General features: G+C 49.8%; 1 protein-coding gene across 1 annotated transcript; it reads right to left on the reverse strand.

Moving 5' to 3' along the window:
* Positions 1-5,313: 5,313 nt before the first annotated feature.
* On the reverse strand, positions 5,314-14,360 carry LOC129189023 (platelet glycoprotein V). The gene is made up of 2 exons (XM_054790260.1): positions 14,071-14,360; positions 5,314-8,774 (listed from the first exon to the last, which is right to left on the reverse strand). The coding sequence occupies exons 1-2, from the start codon at positions 14,285-14,287 to the stop codon at positions 6,934-6,936; spliced, it is 2,058 nt and encodes a 685-aa protein (XP_054646235.1). The 5' UTR covers positions 14,288-14,360; the 3' UTR covers positions 5,314-6,933.
* Positions 14,361-15,131: the final 771 nt, after the last annotated feature.

Genomic DNA, 15,131 nt, shown 5'->3' on the forward strand with positions numbered 1-15,131 from the left:
CTAATCAGCCGTTGTCATGGTAATGGACTTGGGAGCTGCTCACTCATGCATCCTCTATTGTGTGCGCTTCGTTTTAAAAGGGATGGAATTTTTTTATTACATCAGGAATAGGAATAGGAAGGTAGGAATGGCACTTGGGTTCTCCATTCCCACCTCCCCTTTACTATGCCTGCTGGGCGATCTCTCCACAATTGATGTAGAAACAAACTAAACACAGCTTCTCATCACTGCATTAAGCATCGCCAAGAAAACCATTCTCATCAATTGGAAATCAAGGAAGAAAGTGAACATAGCTCTTTACAAAAATCTTTTGTTCGATCATATAGCTATGGAGAGAATGTCTGCTGAATCTAAAGAACAAATGTCAGAATTTCAGTCTATATGGGCACCAGCTCCTGCTCGGCTACCGCGTGGGGTTGTCCGGTGTGGGGTGTGGGGGCCGGCCTATCCCCCTGGTGGGGGCGCGGGTGCTTGAGCCCAGCTGCCCCTGCGGAGCTATCTCCCCCTTTGGGGTGCCCTTTTCTTTTTTTTTTTTTCTTTTTTTTTTTTTATAAATTTATTACTTATTTTATTTTATTTTACTGATTTATGTGTGTGTTGTTTGTGTGACAGGTGGGAGCTGCTTGTTGTCCTCCGGCGCCTGTGGCTGTCCCCCGGGTGACTGGGAGCGCGGAGGTGGGGGTCACGGATGTGCGGTTTGGGCTTGGGGTGGGGGGTGCGTGGTGCTGGGGTGGGGGGATCCCTTGCTTTCTCCCTTCAGGGACGGGGCCGCTGTGGCTTGGTGGGTGGGCGTGTGTTTGCGCGTGTGGGCGGGCGGCGTGGTGTTCTTGTGCGTGGCGCTGGCCGGGATCGGCGGGGGGATGCTTGCTCCGGGGTGGGGCAGCCGGGGGTGGCTTTGGTCGGGGGCTTGGGGGTGGGGCTGGCGGGGGTCTGGCGGGCGGTACCTGCTATCTGCTGGTGTCTGGCTGGTCTCTGCTTCCTGGCTGACGGTTGTCTCCCTCCGGGGTTTCTTCCTTGGCGTGTTGGTGGATGGGCGGGGGGTGGGGTGGTGGCTGTCTGCGGCGTGGCGGGGGGCGGGGCGGGCGGGGTCATTTGCTTGGGCGCCGGACGGGGGGTCGCTCCTCTCGTAGGCCCTGTCGTGCGGTGCTTGCTTCTCTGTCCCTCCCTGGCGCCTCTGGCTGGCGTGCTTTGTGGGTGTGGCCGTGCGCCGCTCTATGTGGGGTCCGGTGCTCTTGTGGTCGCCGTAGTGTTGCTCCCTTGCCGGCCGTGGTGGTATGCGGGGGGCGTGTGCGCGCGGTTCCCGCTGTTCTGGTGGCGGTTGGATCTGCCTTGGGGCGTGTGGCTGGTTCGTGGTGTTTGGCGGTTTGGGGGTGGCGCTGTGGACGCTACCTCCGGTGGGGCTCCGGTGTTGGGGGGCACAGGGGGTATCGCCTCTGGGGGGTTGGGTGGGCCGGACTGGGCATCCTGGCGGACCGGGAAGGGCCTATGGTGTGTCCTGCGGCCTGTGGCTCACCCGAGCCTGGGCTGTGGCGGGTGGCCGGTCGGTCATGTGTCCTTGGTCCCCCCCCTGCTCAGTTTGGGCGGCGTTGGCATGTGCCCTGGGGCCGGGCCCGGTGGAGGGGTTGTGCTCTGCCGGGCGCTTGGGCGTTTGTCGCCGCTGCTCTTTGTGCTCTGCTGGGCCGTTGTCTATGTCCTCGCCTCCCACGGTCTGTCTGCGGGCTTGTCTGGGGTGGGGCTCCGGTGCATGGGTGGTACGCTGTCAGCTCTGGTGGCATGTGGCTGGTCTGGCTTCTGGTGGCTGGTGGGGTCCGTCAGCTGGTCTGCTCCTGGTCTCGCCTTCTCGGCTCTGGTGCTTGGCCTCCCTGCGGCTTGGGGTGCGGCGCTCCCGCTCCCTCTCCGGGGTTTGCTGCCCCGCGGGTGTCGGCTGGCGCTGTGTGGTGGTTCGCCTGGCTGCTCGCCCGTTTGCTCGCCCGCTTGCTCATTTGCCTGCTTTCCTCCTCGCCGGCTCCTCTGTCTGCCCTGCTGGCAGCGTCCTACCGTTGGGATGGTGGGCCTGGTGGACTGTGGCCTGGTGTCTTCCTGCTCCCCGGCGGTCCGCGCTGTCCGCGCCTGGGTTCTGGATTGTATGTCTGGGACCCCGGGGTCGCCGGCTCCGCTGCTCCTTGGGTTACCAACGGGGGATAGAGCGAGGCTTATGTGTGTGCGCATGTGTGTGTCCATGTGTGCGTGCGTGTGTGTGTGTGCGTGCGAGTGGGTGCGTAGGAGTGTGTATGTGCATGCGTATGTGTGTGTGCTTTTATTTATTTATTTATTTTAGTTATTTTGGGGGGGGGGGCATACAGGGGTTTGCTCCGTGGGGTCGGGTACTGGGTGATACATCTCTGCCGCCCGTGCCTCCGCCGGGTGGGTGGGGGGTTTGCCTCCTGCATCCCTGGGCGGGGCGATCCTGTGTGGGGGGTTGGGCGGGGGCTAGCCTGGGGCGGGCCGGGCTCTGTTCCCTGGGGGTAGGGGTGGCGGTGGGGGGGGGGGGGGATTGGCGCATCCGGCGTGGGCGGGCTTCTTTCCAGTTGTGGGGGCGTCTCTGGGCCTGCCGGTGTGTGGCCCCCGGTACTCGTCTGCCTTTGTGGGGTGTGATCTTTCGCTGGTCTCAGGGGTTGGCTGTCCTCCCGCCTGCCGGCGCCCTGTCTTTGGTTGAAATTACCTCTCTGCGGCCCCTTGCTGGTCTTCCTGGAGGGGAGGGCTCTCTGGGCTGGCTCTTGGGGCGCTGATCTTTGTGCTGCCTGCCCCTGTGGGCCTGGTGGCCTTCTGGCGGCGGGGGCTCGCCCTGGCTATTTGGGGCGGGGCTCTCTGGGAGGTGGAGCGCGGCCCCTTTCCTTTCATGCATTCTCAGTGACAATTACACGCCCACGCATTCTTGCACCTTTTATATATATGAAGTCTTCCCCACATACAGAGATACCTGTACACACGTACATATGCACACTCACAGTACATACTGTACGTACTTCCCCACATTACTCACTGAGTTAACCAGGGTGTTATTATGTTGTTGGTTTTATTACAGCGACGGTGATATCAGCAGTATGACTATAGTTTTTATTTTTACAATGATGTGCATTACAGTTATTGTCATTCATTACTACAATTATGTGTGACTGTTTCAATATAGTATTGTCATTGTGATCACTGTCATAGTTCATCATTTCATGACTGCTATTATGTGTGACTGTTTCAATATAGTATTGTCATTGTGGTTATTGATATTATTTTGTCCTTTCCGTCAGGGTCTTTATAGTCGTCACAGACATTTATTTGCTGATGTAGTTCTGTATGTTTCTGTTGTTCTGTTCTTGTTGTTAAAAAAAAAGTGATGGAATTTGTGGCGTCTGCAGTCATTATGTAAAAGTTTCAATACTTTTGACATCTTTATGGAGAAACTACTGCAATATGTTGTGTCACCAGTGATTAGATTCTAGTAACACGAAATAAGAGGATGACTGATCATGATCACAAGAACAATAATAAACATGTTAGTATTAAATATATAAATGTGTACATCCATCCATCCATCCATCCATCTATCTTCTACTGCTTATCCAAGGTTGGGTCACGGGGGCGAACCGGAAGTCGAATCAGGGAAGCCCAGACTTGCCTCTCCCCGGCTACTTTGTCCAGCTCCTCCCGTAGTTTCTCCAACGTGTCCTGGGTCTTCCCTGAGGCCTCCTACTAGTCAGACGTGCCCTGAACACCTCCCGAGGGGGACGTCCAGGAGGCATCCTGACCAGCCACCTCATCTGGCTCCTCTCAGTGCAGAGGAGCAGTGGTTCTACTCGGAGTTTCTCCCAGATGGCAGTGCTTCTCATTTTATCTCTAAGGGAGAGCCCGGCCACCCTATGGAAAAACCTCATTTTGGCCGCTTGTACCCACCATCTTGTCCTCTCGATCACTACCCAAAGCTCATGACCATAGGTGAGGGTAGGACCATAGATGGACCAGTAAGTTGAGAGCTTTGTCTTTGGGGCTCAGCTCCCTCTTCACCACAATGGACGGATGCCCATGGAAAGAGGAAGTGTGACGCCATTGCATAACCACAAGTTTGTCAAAAATACCTCTCAAGTTTGCTGACTCTGCTATTTGCAGACGATGTGGTCCTGATGGCCTCATGGGGCTGTGACCTTCAGCGTTTACTGGGGCGGGTTGCATCTGAGTGTGAAGGTTCTGGGATGAGACTCAGCACCTCCGAATCCGAGGCCATGGTTCTCACTCAGAAAAGTGTGCATTGCTCCCTCCGGGTTGGGAATGAGGTCCTGCCCCAGGTGGAGGAGTTCAAGTATCTCAGGGTCTTGTTCACGAGTGAGGGAAGGTTGGAGCGTGAGGTCCACAGGCGGATCGGCGCAGCATCTGCAGTAATGCGGTCGCTGAACAGGACCATCGTGGTGAAGAGAGAGCTGAGCCGTAAAGCAAAGCTCTCACTTTACCCCCCCCCATCTATGTTCCCACCATCACCTATGGTCATGAGCTTTGGGTCGTGACTTAAAGAACTGGATGCCTGGACTCACCCTAAGAGATAGCGTGAGGAGCTCGGTCATCCGGGTGGGGCTCAGAGTAGACCCGCTGCTCCTTCACATGGCGAGGAGCCAGTTGAGGTGGCTCGGGCATCTAGTCCGGATGCCTCCCAGCCGGGAGAAGGCCCCGGGCCAGACCGAGGACACGCAGGAGGGATTATGTCTCACAGCTGACCTGGGAACACCTTGGTGTCCTCCTGGAGGAACTGGTAAAGGTGGCCAGGGACCGGGAAGTCTGGGCTTCCCTACTGAGACTGCTGCCCTCGCAACCCAGACTCAGATAAAATGGCTGGATGGATGGACCTCACAAGTTACTGCTTTTCATCCATATTTTGTCTATTCATCTATTTGAGCCATTGTTCTATTTGTATCTATTTTGTATTTATCTGTTTTATATTTATTATTAAATGTAATTATTGTTATTTTATTTGCTCTTATTGCATTTTTATTTTCTTCATATCTTTGCGGCTTTATTTTGTTAATTAGTTCATTTCTGTGAAACGAGTGTGAAGTATTTATGTTGAAATGTTTGAAATGTAAATAGTTCCTATAGTATCTAGTGCAAAATGGTATTTTTTAAATTAGCATGAGGATTCTAGGTGGATTATGATAGGGGTTCTTGGGAAATGTTCTCTCCCGTATGTAAGGGGTCCCAAAAAGTTGGATTTAGACCACAAACTAGTTGAGGCCGAATCAACCTCTGCTGCTTGCAGCCAAGTAGCGTTCCCCATTTTGCCTGTTTCAAGATGCAATTTTAAAAAATCCAATCTGAAATGAATTTATGCTTACAACCAAAGAAAACCTGACATCTTGAAAAGAATGATTTATTCCATGATTTAAACTATATGCACGGTTTACAGAGAGCTGGATCCTACCCCAGGCCTAGACAGGGACAAATTGGCAGTTCATACCTAGAATGAATTAGACGTTTTATATACACACGCGTCATTATATTATTTTGAAGCTGTGGTAGAGACATAGAGCAGTGACTTAAGCGTAATGAATGCAAGTATCTTACTGATCGTCTTGTGTAAAAGACCTGGTAATAGGGGTGTCACAAGGTCTCGTGTCACAAGATCTCACAAGATTAAAATATATTCAAATATATTCTCGTTCAGAAAAATGTTTATTGTGATAATAAATTAATGAATCACACGATAAAAGAAAATGAACTGGATCATTTTGCCGGCCTCCATGTGATATTGCCATGTGCATGCGTGTCCTGTTGTCCTCGTCTCTCGCCTCTAAACAGGCAGGAAGAGAGTTCACTCAGTGCATTGGTTCAGCACCTAGATGCTTCATAGAACAACAGCGTTACATAGAACAACAGAGTGAGACCTCTTGTCAGTCATACAGTCCCTTTGTCTCTGTGGTGGAGGCAGGGCTGCTAGCATATACACACAGTGCAGCAAGGGAGCCTGTACTAGAAATACGGAGGAAAAAAGATGATTGCAAAGACAAATTCCACAGCCCTCGTATGGGAATTTTAAAATTGAGCAAAGTGAGCCCATCAATACGAACAAGCCAGTATGCCCAAGTGATTCGCATTAATGTTAAAGTCTTGTCTCGTTCTCGTGGACCCAATCTTGTGCACAGTCTTGTCTCGTGAGCCGTGTGTCTCGTGACACCCCTACCTGATCGCGTACAGGATCTCACCAAGGTAACTACAGCCCTCACACTTCTGCAACCATTTTATCACGTTATCTCAAGGCACAATACTCAGAAATTAAACATGAAACCGTTTTTGTCTAAAATATTGAAATGTTTCAAATTCACTGAAAATGTTTGTGGGACCTTATGGAACGAAATCATAATCAAACATAATCAAAATAATCAAAAGTGCCACTGTACTGTAATAGCTGACAATACAAGTGAGTACACAGTGAACATGTCCAAATTGTGTTTTTAGTGTGAATATTTTGTGCGATTACCATTATCTAGCACTGCCTTAATCCTCTTTTGTGAGCAGTGCTGCACAGGTTGTTACTGGAATCCTCTTCAATGCTCAATGGGGTTCAGCCATGGAGGAGACATCCTTGGCCTTTTCATCACTTGATCATCTTGGGGGTTTGTGTTGGAAAACCCACGGAAAGGGATCATGCTCTGCATCAAAATGTCACAGTACATGTTGGAATTCATTATTTTCCATTGATCCACAGTGTTGGCAGCACTCATGCAGCTCCAGAACATGACGCTACCACCGTCATGCTTGACTGTAGGCAAGACTCTGTCTTGCTACTGACTTGTGTGTCCAACTATTTAGACAACAATGGTTGTGTGCTGACTCATCATCAATGGTTGGAGAATCTGAAGATATACGGGAATAAAAACGGTTGCTGAAATGCGAGGGGTGCACTCACTTTGGGCATCACCCTTCAATGTGAGTAAACTGCATCTGGAGCTCTTCCACCCTCTTGCTGAGGCGATGCATAGCATACATGGCAGAAAGGATGAGGAACAAACCGGTGGCCACAAGAAGGACGTGACCAAACGTGAGGAACCCAGCCAAGGCTGCGTTGGAGGGCAGAAACCACACATACACCCAACCATTGTGGTGGTTGTGGTGAACAAACTCAGGCCACCCTTCCACCACCAGTTTGTCATAAAACGGTGCTGAACTGTCGTAGGTGGAGGGAGCCCCTTCTGGTGTGACACGAGCTAGAGGTTGGAGCGATGAAGCTGCTTCTGTCGCCGAAGAGGTTGTTGGGATGGTGACCAGTCGGGTCGTTGTTGAACCTGTCGTAGACGACTGTTGAGTGGGCGTCGGAACGCAGCTCGGAGTGACTGTCATAACGTCGCAAATGTTCCACTCCTCATCACGCAAGGAGTCAAGGGTGCGGAGTGCTTGGTGCTGTGGACTGTGACATATCGCATGTTCATTGTCAACAACCGCGTGCTTGTTTCGGCGTACCCATCTTGCAAAGCCTCTGATGCGACAGGTGCAGTCCCATGGATTGTTGCTGAGACTCACCTTTAGAAATGGGTTGGACTGGAAAATATCTTCCGGGAGATGATTTAGCTGGTTATTCTTCAAATCCAACGTGGTAAGCAGTCCAAGCTCCTGGAAGGTGTCCATTGGTATCTTCTTCAGTTTGTTTTCATTGAGGAGTAATATGCCCAGACTGGTCAGTCTGGAGAAAAGATGTGGATGCATTTCCTGGAGGTTGTTGGATTTCAGCGAGAGCTTCCGAAGCTCAGGAAGGCAACAGAACACATCAGAAGGCAACTCTCGCAGCCTCTTGTTCAAATGGAGGTTAAGGTACTGCAAGCCAGACATGTTGGCAAAGAGGTTTCCAGGCACTGTGGTGAGGTTTGTGTAATATAGGTAAAACTCTTGGATTTCAGGCATATGTCCCATCAGCTCATCCGGTAGAGATGAGAGGGGGTTGTTGTAAAGGGTCAGCTTGGACATCTTGGGCATGTGGTAGAAGCTTCTCTCAGGGACTGTTTGAAGCTGGTTGGTCGACAGAGTGAGGTTCTTCAAGCTCCTTAGTGACCAGAACACCCGTTGAGGGATACTGGCAATCTGGTTGTAGTGCATTTGCAGATACTCAAGTTTCACTAGTCCATCAAAGATCCCAGGTTCTAGCCTCTCTAATTTGTTGTAAGGCATGATGAGCTGTTGAAGTTTAGTCAAGGAGCGAAAGCTATCAGGTGGAAGTGTTTGTAAGAAGTTATTGCCAAATTTCAGGGTGGTTAGGTTCATCAGTCCACTGAAAGCCCCGGAAGCAAGACTGGACAATTTGTTGTGACTCAAGTCCAATTCCTCCAAAGCAACGAGTCCTTCAAACATGTCCACAGTGATGTTCTCCAGTTGGTTCCGATTTAAATGAAGCTGCTCCAGAGTGGTCAGAGGGCTAAAGAGTCTCACAGGAAGCGAGGCAAGATTGTTGGCTGACAGCTGGATGGACTTGAGCTTTGGAGTGGCGTTGAAAGCTCGGGGATGGATGGTATGGAGGCGGCTGAACGTTAGACTGAAACGCGTCAGCAGGTCCTTATTCTCCAGGCTGTGCTCATGTATGACGTTCATGTTTGTGGCGTGGAGCTGCAGCGTGTACGTGTGAAGAGGCAGTTGTTTGGGGGTGTCAGTGATGGTGTCGCCAGAGCAGCCGACGTTGCCTTGAAGTGAGCAGCGGCAGACGCTGGGGCAGGCCTGGTTGCTTGTCAGGAGCGGCAGCATGGTGGTCACCAGGATCATCCGCACCACACCTGCACGTAATCACGTCCAAGCAGTTATTCATCCATAGCATTCGTAGGACGTTTTACACTTTACACATGTCACCTTTTAGTAGAATTATTCATATCAGCTGAGCCAGGTTGCCCAAACCTTTTCACATAGCCAAAAATGAAAGGATGCAAGTTTGCCACGTTGATATTTTGTAAGATACGCTAAAAAGTTGTATGTATATTTGAAGAAAAATCTCAGCTTTTTGATATAGCGAAAAAAGTAGATTATCACTATCAACTTGGCTCTTTGCTTTTTTTTCACACATTTTTATCCAATATTTGGACTTTCTCTTTAAAGGGGACCTATTCTACTCATTTTTTGGCCTTTGGATTGAGTTGTGACTCCTATAGAGCAGCTACACACGATAACCCGCACAGAAAGCTTTCTACATCTTCCAGACTCTGCACCTCCTCCTGCAGCGTTTCCTGCCTCCCGCCCAAACGGTCTGTGTAATTCACTCCACCCCCGGCCCTCCTCCAGGTACGCCTCCCGCCAAGCCCACCCCACTGTGATCGGTCACACTCACATGCTCTCCCAAGGACTTCCGGACAGCTGCCGAACCCCTTTTGTCCGATTACTTACACAAAATAAACACAGTAAGGACACTGATCGATTGTTACTCACAGCTTGCTCTTCTGACTCTTCGACACGACCAAGTAACGTTGGAAAGACGTCGGACTTCAGCGACAGTTTGGCGGATAGCCCGGCTTCGTATTGGCCCGTTTCACAAAACAGTCCCATGTGAAGCGCCGTTGACAGACGAGCATATTTTCCTTTTGCTGGCCGGGAATCAGCAACTCCAACCACTTGTGCCTGATGCTTGCCTCCTTAGGCGCACCCCCACAAACACTTCCCGGTAGCCATTGCTCGACGTGCTAACACCGTGAACAGAGCAATGCAGAGCGGGAGTGCTGGGCATGCCCATATAAGGAAGTCATATAACAAGATGAATGTTCCAGTTTTGCAGGGTTTTCGTGTTAAATGATATTTGTAGAATGTGCTGCTGGCCAGTAAAAAAAACAGCCACGGGTGGTAAATGACCCCCAGGCCACAATTTGGACACCCCTGAGCTAAGCTTGTCACGATCTGTGTTAGCCTGCGTGACAGTTTAGTGTGTTTACACTTTTATGCCTTAGTTCCTGTTCTATGCTCTTATTTTGGTAGTACTTCCTGTTTTGCCTGGTTTGTGTCCGCCTGCTTTGCTTTCTTCTTTGTCTTGCACCTGTTGCTAATTTAAGTTGTCCTATTTAGTTCAGGTGCGTGCATCTTTCTGTGTTGTTGCATTTCGTTCCTTCGTTCGTTTGTGTCTGTGTTATGTAAGCTTGACACGCTACTGCAAAGCGTTCTTTATCGAGTTCCTGCCGCTGCGCTGCAGCCATCATTAAAGATAAGTTTTCCCTGCAACGAGTGCCTGCTTTCTGCATACTGGGGTCATCGCCACTATGCCAAGAACAAGACGTGACAGAATGCAACAACCAGAAGAAGATGACCTCGCAGAGAGCGATTTCTGGACCTGGCAGATCCTAAAGGCTATGGAAGAGGAGTGCACGATGTTCTCTCCAGAGGAGCTGGAGGACATGGTGTGGGGGCCGGACGGCACGCTTATTCCTATGGCGTGGGTGTACCCGGGACCCGCCAAAGGCACGTCGGACCATCCGCGACGCCAAGGCATGTGTGGACCGGCTCCAGCGAGAGGTTCACGGCGTAAAAGGGTGAAGCCACGCAACTCCTCCTCACCACGCCAAGCAGAGGTGCAATTCCCTCCTTGCAATGTTGCTGAGTGCCGGCTGATTGCTCAGCCCATTACGGTTCCCGCTCAGCGTCAGCACGACGAGCTCTGGCTGCCCCCCTCCTCCGTTTCTCCGCTTCCCACGCAACGTCAAGAGGAGGTCAGTCTCCCTCAGATTCCCGCGTCCCGAAGCTCCGAGCTCCAACTGCCCTCCGTTGTTTCCAAGTTGCTTCCCAGGCAACGTCAAGAGGTCAGTTCTCCTCCCACCCCTGCACCTCGGCTCAAAAAGTGTCAGACTCACCCTGTGCCCACTCCACGCGGTGTGAAGTCACAGACGCCGCTGGAGCCCACACCACACAGCTTCAAGCTTCAGTCCCTCCCGGTGTCCGTGCCGAGTTGCTTGAAGTCACAGACTCCCCCAGAAGCCACACCTGGCTGCCTCAAACCTCATAACCCCCCCGTGCCCACCCCGCGGCTTTTCAAGCCCGTTCCAAGACCACGCCTGAGGCCACCTGCAGTTCTGTTTGGGAGGTCAGAGCAGGTGGAACTCCTGACCCACCTCCAAGCCCCCCTCCTCCCTTCCCTGGTTCCGCCGATGGCAGTGAACGGCGTCTGGGATCCGCCTTCGGAAGGGGGGGCTAGTACTACCAGCTGTGAGTTAGACGCACAGCTAGCTCCTCCGTCTGCAAGCCAAGACGCACAGCTAGCTCCTCCGTCAGCAAGCCAGGACGCACAGCTAGCTCCTCCGTCGGCAAGCCAGGACGCACAGCTAGCTCCTCCGTCGGCAAGCCAGGACGCACAGCTAGCTCCTCCGTCGGCAAGCCAGGACGCACAGCTAGCTCCTCCGTCGGCAAGCCAGGACGCACAGCTAGCTCCTCCGTCGGCAAGCCAGGACGCACAGCTAGCTCCTCCGTCGGCAAGCCAAGACTCACTGCTAGCTCCTGCTGCTGCTAGCCAAGACACACGGCTCACTTCTGTTCCTGCAACACTGGACGCAGGGCCCACTTGTCCACATTCAAGCATGAACGCAAATCTCAGTCCTCCACCTGTAAGTCAAGATGCGGGGCTCACTGCGTTGATAAAGGACTCACAGCCCACTCCGTCTGCTAGCCAAGACTCACAACTCTCTCCTGCTGCTGCTAGCCAAGACACACTGCTCGCTCCTGCTCCTGCAAGACTAAACGCAGGGCCCACTTCCCCGCATGCAAGCTTGAACGCAAAGATCAGTCTTCCACCCGGAAGTCAAGATGCGGAGCTCACTGCATCAGGAAAAGACTCACAGCTTGTTCCTCCTGCTAGCCCAAACGCACAGCTTAGTCCTCTACCTGGAAGTCAAGCTGCAGGGCTCGTGGCAGCAAGCCAAGAACAGCAGCCCGCTTCGCCTGCTCCTCCTTCAGTTCCAGAGGACGAGACTCCTGCATATGTTCCGCTTTCAGTTCCTGTCCTGGCGTTTCCCACACGTCAGCCGGCTTCGCCTGGAGTTCCCGTCCTGGCGTCTCCAACACGCCACCGTGCCCCAACTCTCGTTCCCATTCTGGCATCTCCCACGCGCCAGTTGTCCTCTGCTGAAGTCCCAGCTACTGCTCAGCTCTCCTGCCAGCTCCGCCAGGCTCACCATCCGGGCCGCCCTCCGGAGAGGTTCCGCCACTCACTCCGCCGGACCTGCCGTTCTAGCCGACCGCCGGAGGGGTCCCAACTCCTTTGCCAGGCTCACCATCCTGGCCGTCCTCCGGAGAGGTTCCGCCACTCACTCCGCCGGACCTGCCGTTCTAGCCGACCACCGGATGGGTCCCAACTCCTCTGCCAGGCTCACCATCCTGGCCGTCCGCCGGAGGGGTCGTGCCGCTGACCCACCACCGGTCCTCCCACCACCCATCCCTCCTTTTTTCTTTTGTTGTGACTTTGGACTTTTCGGACGTCTAGGATCCGTCCTTGAGGAGGGGGTACTGTCACGATCTGTGTTAGCCTGCGTGACAGTTTAGTGTGTTTACACTTTTATGCCTTAGTTCCTGTTCTATGCTCTTATTTTGGTAGTACTTCCTGTTTTGCCTGGTTTGTGTCCGTCTGCTTTGCTTTCTTCTTTGTCTTGCACCTGTTGCTAATTTAAGTTGTCCTATTTAGTTCAGGTGCGTGCATCTTTCTGTGTTGTTGCATTTCGTTCCTTCGTTTGTTTGTGTCTGTGTTATGTAAGCTTGACACGCTACTGCAAAGCGTTCTTTATCGAGTTCCTGCCGCTGTGCTGCAGCCATCATTAAAGATAAGTTTTCCCTGCAACGAGTGCCTGCTTTCTGCATACTGGGGTCATCGCCACTATGCCAAGAACAAGACGTGACAAAGCTAACCAATTTCTTAAATTGGGCTCGCTTATGTTGACAACCTGTCTAGTCCACCAAGTCATCAAGTTTGCTCCACCGTGTTCTTCTTTGTACCGTTGGTGTCGACATGTGCGCTCCAGCGCTCTAGCTTGCGCGAATGAAGCTCAGAACCACGCTCCGCACTCCCGTTGCTACAGTATCATATCAACAAGAATCCCAACAAAAACATGCACAAATGGAGTAGAACGATGGCAACAAGCCAAACTCTTTCATGATGGCGCATTCTTATCCCTCTGGTGGAAGTGAAGACAAGCAAATATGCAAGCAAGTTTCACTTTTGGCTTCTGTCGACGTCAGTCAGCCGGTCTGAGGTGCGTCAAGACGGTATCGACATTCAATCCATTGATCATATATCCGAGCAGATTCATGAGATGTATTCCATTGTAACCTTCATGTTCAAATAAACTAAACCAAACCAAAAACAATGACATTTCTAACGGCAAACGCCGAATGACTGCATGAGATCACATCAAGCACATGTACAGTATGTATCACCTCGCGATGTTATTCACAGTTCATTGTTTCATTTTCTATTGAAGTCAAAAACAGACACTCCATTGGCACGCAGTGCAAATACAGTTAGCAAGAAAGATTGTTTTTCATTGTTCTTTTTATTATAAATCTTTTCTTGAGTAAAAATGGGCACAAATGATCAAAACCATTTTTTTAACTTTTAAAACTTTTAAAACTAATATTTTAATTTTTACTCTAAATATATATTCCAAATATATATTTTTAAGTCAAAATGTAGATTAATGATTGTAATAAAATGAATGTAGAAAAATATATTTTTAAAAAAAACATTAAAAAAATTAAATAGACTAAAAATGTGTCTGATTTTTTAACTTTGTTTTTACTATAAATATATATTACAATAAAAATAGATTTATAAAAGATGTAAAAATGTACATGAATAACTAATACAACTAATATATATATATATATATATATATATATACGATATATAATATATATATATATATATATTAAAATACTGAAAACAATTTAAAAAGTAAGTGTTTTTTCTATGTATTACTATATATATATATATATATATATATATATATATATATATATATATATATATATATATATATATATATATATACTATCAAATAAATATATTGAAAAATAAAACGATATGGTGGTGAAGTTTTGAAATATTCCACTGACCTCCTAAATAGGACTCCATGGTTTTTTGGCGCATCCGTACTGACCAAGGAGCTTTGGAAGAGCTCTTTCCCCAAGTGGACTCCCTGTCCGATGCGTGGCGTGCTGTCACTGATAAATACTTAAGAGGATGCTGGATCATTTCCTGCGGACTGTAAACGTCAGGCGCTCTGACAGTGATGTGCTGTATTTCTATCACATCGTTTCTATAGCAACGCATGGAGAAATGTTGCTTTTCATTGCAAAAAGTGATGATATGGAATAATAATACTGCTAATAATGATACGTGTGTGCTGTTCTTGGTGTGTGCGTGTGTGTGTGTGTGAGTGGTTTCATCCGTGTTTCCCTGGCCAACTGGTACCAGGCAGTGATGAAAGTTCTGCTCACTAGTGGATCCTCCCAGATTCCAAAGGCTTGACTGGAGCGTGTTGCTTACTCCCACTCACATACGCAAAAGTATGTTTTTTTTGGTTTTGTTGAGCCACTTGGTGACAGTAAAACATAGAAGTGCACTGACTCGGGGATCTTTGGTTGCTTTTAACCACATTAGAAATGAGCTTCCACTCGCTTGACCTTTCATTGACTTGATTTAGTGACATGGTTTGCTAAACGTGACACCACGAGGGCCAGTACTGTTTTACACGTTACAGCAGGGCGCTTAACTTAGTGTCATGTCTCACAATACACACTCTCTCATTAATCATCAGTTCATTTCTATTTCAATTTCTACCGCTCAAAAAACACCCTGTGCCACACTTTGGACACCCTTGATTTAAGGCTCACTTCAGGAATGCGCTTAAATACGAGGTCAGAGGTCAGGGAATGTGAATAAAAAGTGTGCGTTGTAATCCTTGCTCTTGCCAAATAAAATAAATAAAAAACAACAGCATTCTGTTAGCACAGCGGTGTCCAATGTACAGCCCAGGGGCCATCTGTGGCCCAATGCTGTTTTTTATTGGCCCGTGGCACATTCTGAAAATATAACTGAACGAGAAACACACACAAAAGCAAAGATGTAAAAGTCAGCAGTCATTTTAGGAGAATAAAGTCAGGAAAAAGTTACA

This window comes from Dunckerocampus dactyliophorus, chromosome 10, assembly GCF_027744805.1.
Source record: "Dunckerocampus dactyliophorus isolate RoL2022-P2 chromosome 10, RoL_Ddac_1.1, whole genome shotgun sequence".
In the NCBI taxonomy this organism is placed as follows: domain Eukaryota; kingdom Metazoa; phylum Chordata; class Actinopteri; order Syngnathiformes; family Syngnathidae; genus Dunckerocampus; species Dunckerocampus dactyliophorus.

Bases quoted from the DNA above. Each gene is read 5' to 3' on its own strand.
- LOC129189023 (XM_054790260.1), bottom strand. From the start codon at position 14,287: ATGCGTTGCTATAGAAACGATGTGATAGAAATACAGCACATCACTGTC. The intron at 8,775-14,070 runs GTCAGTGGAATA...GATTACGTGCAG, and splicing joins CATGGAGTCCTATTTAGGAG to GTGTGGTGCGGATGATCCTG.